A 4,818-nucleotide genomic window follows, 5' to 3' on the forward strand; every position below is an offset into this window, starting at 1 on the left:
GCCCCGAAGTGAGTCCAGGGGGGCCTGGCTGCCGGTGGGGGGCGGGGGCCTCAGCCAGGTGAGCGTATGTCGGGTCCGAGGGGCCAGGCCCGAGGGGGGGGCCCGCCAGGGGCACTACGTCATCCACGGGGAGCGCCTCCGGGACCAGAAAGTGAGCCACCCTGGGGCGTGGGGGTAGGGGGGACCCTGGGGAGGCAAGGGCATGGGACTGGGAGTGCAGAGAGCCCAGCTTGTCTCCCAGCCTGGGAGTCAAACTGGGGTGTGGGATGGAGTTTGGTAGTGAGTATCTGTCCTATGGCTAACAGCTGGGAATTTTGGGGCTATCTGGGGTCTTAGGCAGGCCCTGTCCATGGCCATCCCCTACTGGGCTTTCATATCAGCCTCCTTCCTCATCTCCCCACCCCATTACTGCTCCCTCTCCTTTCAACCTCAGTCTGTTCTACAGGGGCCCTGCTAACACTTGACTCAGACCATGTCCCTCCTCTGCTCAGAACCCTTCCGTGGCTCCATCTTGCTCAGAGATCCTCACCACGAGGCCCTCCACAAACTGACCCCTGTCTGCCCTAAGTATATGGAGGCATTTGATGGGGGTCCATTTGGAAGCGTCATACACAGCTGGCAGATTCTATATGTGGATTCAGTAGGAATGAATAAGTTGTCTGGCATAATTTGGAGGGACAGTGTTGAACTTTCAGGTGGGGAATATATTATAAAAGAAAGATATGAACTATTTGAAAAGGCTTTGGGGGTAGATTGTGTTTCAAGAGCAGGGAGCAGTAGGAATGGTGTTGGGGGGGCTCTAAAATGTGTAAAGAATATATACTGAGGTTAGGCACGGATACGAGGGGACACCCAGAGTATTGGCCATCTGCAGAAGTTTAATAAGAATATTTTGGGGTGAGATTTTGGGAGATTATTGGGGCATAGAAAGGGGATTAACAGTTATGTTTTGAGGTGTCTGCTGAGGTTTGGGGAATACTGTTAATGTCAGAAGAGGGGATGCTGGGTTATCCCAAAGGGGTGAATGAGTTGGCATTTCTGCTGGGGTAGCAGGAAAATGTAGGAATCAGAGAGTGAGAGGAAATTAACTAGAGTATCAGAGGTGTGCTCAGTAACTGGGGAGTCATGCTGGGGAGTTCATTGGTACACCCAGAATTGGGAACTAAGGTTTGTGGGATGCTGGAGTATTGCAGAAGGGCCGGGGCTTGAGAGGCAGTGCAGGCATGCCTGGGTGGGGGTATCTGACCAGTCTCTCCTGCCCCCCTCAGACTACCTTGGAATGTACCCTGAGGCCAGGCTTGGTTTACAACAAGGTGAACCCCATCTTCCACCACTGGAGCCTGGGTGACTGCAAGTTTGGGCTGACGTTTCAGAGTCCTGTGGAGGCTGATGAGTTCCAAAAGAGCCTGCTGGCTGCGCTGGCCGCACTGGGTCGAGGTGGGTGGTGCAGGTGGCAGGCACTGGGGACGCTGGGGGTGGAGGGTTGGGAGGCGCTAGGAACTCACGCTCTGCCTCTCTCCCTGCCCCAGGCTCCCTCACCCCCTCCTCCTCCTCGTCCTCCTCCTCTCCTTCCCAGGACACTGCAGAGACCCCCTGCCCTCTGACGGTGAGTCCCCAGGTTGTCTCTCTGCTGGGAGGGCAGGCGTTTGTTGGTTTCTTACAAATGCTCTTGAGCACCAGCTGTGTGGCAGGGACCACACGGGGCATGTGAAACTGGGCCCAAACTCTCAGTTATTCTAGTGTTTCTGTTCTATCAGTTCACACATTCATCCGAGGGGACTTGCTGAGCACGTTCTGTGTACCAGGCGGTGTTTTAGGTAATGGCCACTATTGAATAAAAGTCCCTTTCCTCATGGAGCTTCTATCCTAGTGGGGAAAGATAGAAAGTTCAAAACAAAACAAAGTATAACAATGAATATGGAAATAAATGGATAGACAAATGAATGACAACTCCACACTTCCAGTTCCCCGGGCTACAAGCGCTGGCGTCGTCCTTCACTTGTATTATTTTATGCATCTCATCTAATCTGTCAGCAAATACTGGTTCCACTTTCAAAGTCATCAGAATCTGCCTGGAACCTGGTACTCTCCATCCTCATCTGCCAACCCGGACCCACCTCCACAGCTTCGCATGGTCAGTTCCCTCCCTCCTGTCCCTTGCTGATTGTTCCCCACAAGCAACCAAAGGGACCTTATTTATGACCGAGTCTGGACACGCCCCCTTCTCTGCTCAGAATCCTCCCTGGACTGTCTCACTCAGGGTAAAGGACAAAGTCCTTACCGTGTGACACGCAGGATCTCACACCATCTGGCCCTGTGTCACTCTGCTCCTGCCACAATGCCCTCCTCACTCTTACTCCAACAAGACATGACTATTTCTGTCTCAGGGACTGGGCACTGCTTGTCCCTTCTGTCTGGAACACTCTTCCCTCATATTTCCACAGGACTCATTCCCTTATCTCCTTCAGGGTTCACACAACCACTTTCTTTGTAAGGCCCTCACCGAGTAACCTATTTAAAACTCCCGTCACCCAATGCTCCTTATCCAGTTGTTTTTCTCACCATCTTCTAAGACATTTTCCTTATTTCCTTCTTGAAGAGATAGTTTTCCAATTTATTAGTTTACTCTCCATCCTCATGCTAGGATGCCAGCTTCAGGAGGGTAAGGGTCTTTTTCGGTTTCTTGCTGCATCTCCAAGGCTTAAAGCAGTACCTGGTACACTGTTCAGTACCTATGTATTAGATAGATTGATGGGCTGAACGACGCATGGTGTCAGGTGCAATCTGGCGCATGATGGAGACAGGGGAGTTGCTGAGAACACCTCGAGGATCAAATCTGGTTCCCTGGGCAGAAAGGGGGGGAACCCACAGGGTAATGGGAAATGGAGGTGGGGCTCACAGCACTTCCACAGAGAGCTCCCACTTATCCATCCCTTCCTCGGGCAAGGTGTTGTTCTTTCCACGCGCCGGCTCCAATCTGCACAACGGCCTTTGTGAGCGTGCCGTGGGTGCTCAATGGATGTCTGTTGAAAGCAGTGAGTGGATGAGGTAGGAAAGAAACTGTTCCAGAGAGGACTGAGGGCAGGTGGAACTGCCCAGATGAAGGTGTCATGTTGGGAATGAGGCAGCAAGGAGCCAGACTGGCCAAGGGAGCGGGGTCATGAGAAGGGAGTCGATTGTGATGTTCCATGAGCTGAGCACAGAAGAGGGGTGTAGTAATAACAGCACCACCGCCAGCCTTCCTGCACCTCGGCCACCAGTGGTCCTAACCAGATTCTTAGGAGTAGGTAAGGTATCACCATCCCCATTTCACAGAGGAAACCGAGACTCAAGAAGGTGAGCTCACACAACCAGTCAGTGGCAAAGCAGGGGCTTGCACCTGGGGCCTGCCAGGCAGCAGAGCCCTCGCTGGCAATGGGAGGGGGTCTCTGGGAGGGCATCGGTTGTGCGGGGGCGCGCTGAGCCCGACAATCTCCCCCAGTCCCACGTGGACAGCGATTCCTCCTCCAGTCACAGCCGCCAGGAGACACCTCCTACCACCGCTGCGGCCCCCATCGTCACCATGGAGTCCGCTTCTGGCTTCGGGCCGGCCACACCCCCCCAGCGCCGCCGTTCCTCAGCTCAGGTGCGACCTCTGCCCCCCAGTGGAAGTCTGGAGCTAGCTGCTGGGGTAGAATGGGGCCCTAGTCCTGGGGTCCCAAAGCGGGTGGGAGGTGAGGCCCAGGAGGGCGAGAAGCAGACAGATGTACAGATCCCAGGGAATGGGGAACCTGACTATAGTGCCTGAGAAAGGGGGAAGGAGGAGAAAAGGAGGGACTTCGGCTGCCTGGGCTCTGGGAGGACTGGATGTGGGCTCCTCGTGTCAGAGGGGTTAGGGGATGATTTGGGTCATTCTTCGAGTATATTAGAGGGTGCTGGGGCCCATGGAAGGGTCCTGCAGACTGCTTAATTCACAAGGAGGGCCTTGGGACCCAAGGGAATAAAAGGGGCCCAGGGCCCAGACTCCGCATACTGGAGGAGGTGGCTGGGGACCAGACTGCATCCGAAGGTAGAAGGGGCTAGGAGCTGGGACCCCTGGCTCTTCAGAGAGTCCAGGACTGGGAACCCTAAGCTGTGCAGGCTGGGGTCCTGGGAGTCTTCACCAGATCCAGGAGGGGTTTAGACGACAGGATCCCGAAATTCTTAGCTCTTAAAAAACGAGCCTGGGACAGACTGGTGGGGGTGGGGTGGAGTGGAGGAGTCACAGACCAGGCTAACCTGCTCTCCTTGTCTCTTCCTCACGCAGAGCTACCCTCCGCTTCTACCGTTCACCGGGATTCCGGAGCCCTCAGAGCCCCTGGCAGGGGCAGGAGGCCCGAGCTGGGGCGGCCGCGGCTACGAGGATTACCGGCGCTCCGGGCCGCCCGCGCCGCTCGCTCTATCCACCTGCGTCGTGCGCTTTGCCAAGACCGGCGCCCTGACGGGGCCCCAGCCCTAGGGCCCCCAGCGGCACTACCCGTCCCTCTGACCGAAGCAGCGCCCCCAGCGCCCCCGGCTCGCCCCCCTCCCGGCCCGGGCCCCGCCCCTGCGCCAGCCAAAGCAGCGTCGTCTCAGCTGCCTGTGGTGCGCCGAGAGCTTGCTCTACCACTGCCTGTCAGACGCCGAGGGCGACTTCTCGGACCCCTGCGCCTGTGAGCCGGGCCACCCGCGCCCTGCCGCGCGCTGGGCCGCGCTCGCCGCGCTCTCCCTGGCGGTGCCCTGCCTCTGCTGCTACGCGCCCCTGCGCGCATGCCACTGGGTCGCTGCGAGATGCGGCTGGGCCGGGCGCGCGGGGGGCCA

At 57.0% G+C, this 4,818-nt stretch overlaps 1 protein-coding gene across 1 annotated transcript in view; it reads left to right on the plus strand.

Annotated features, from left to right (window-relative positions):
- Positions 1-4,818, plus strand: part of SPRED3 (sprouty related EVH1 domain containing 3) — a 10,386-nt gene that overhangs the window by 1,509 nt on the left and 4,059 nt on the right. Inside the window, 7 exon segments of the mRNA XM_027765616.1 lie at positions 19-151; positions 1,269-1,437; positions 1,530-1,606; positions 3,482-3,625; positions 4,286-4,465; positions 4,468-4,580; positions 4,582-4,752. Coding sequence (XP_027621417.1) covers positions 19-151; positions 1,269-1,437; positions 1,530-1,606; positions 3,482-3,625; positions 4,286-4,465; positions 4,468-4,580; positions 4,582-4,752 — 987 coding nt within the window.

Source organism: Tupaia chinensis, unplaced genomic scaffold (assembly GCF_000334495.1).
Source record: "Tupaia chinensis unplaced genomic scaffold, TupChi_1.0 Scaffold138910_1, whole genome shotgun sequence".
NCBI classification, from domain to species: Eukaryota; Metazoa; Chordata; class Mammalia; order Scandentia; family Tupaiidae; genus Tupaia; species Tupaia belangeri.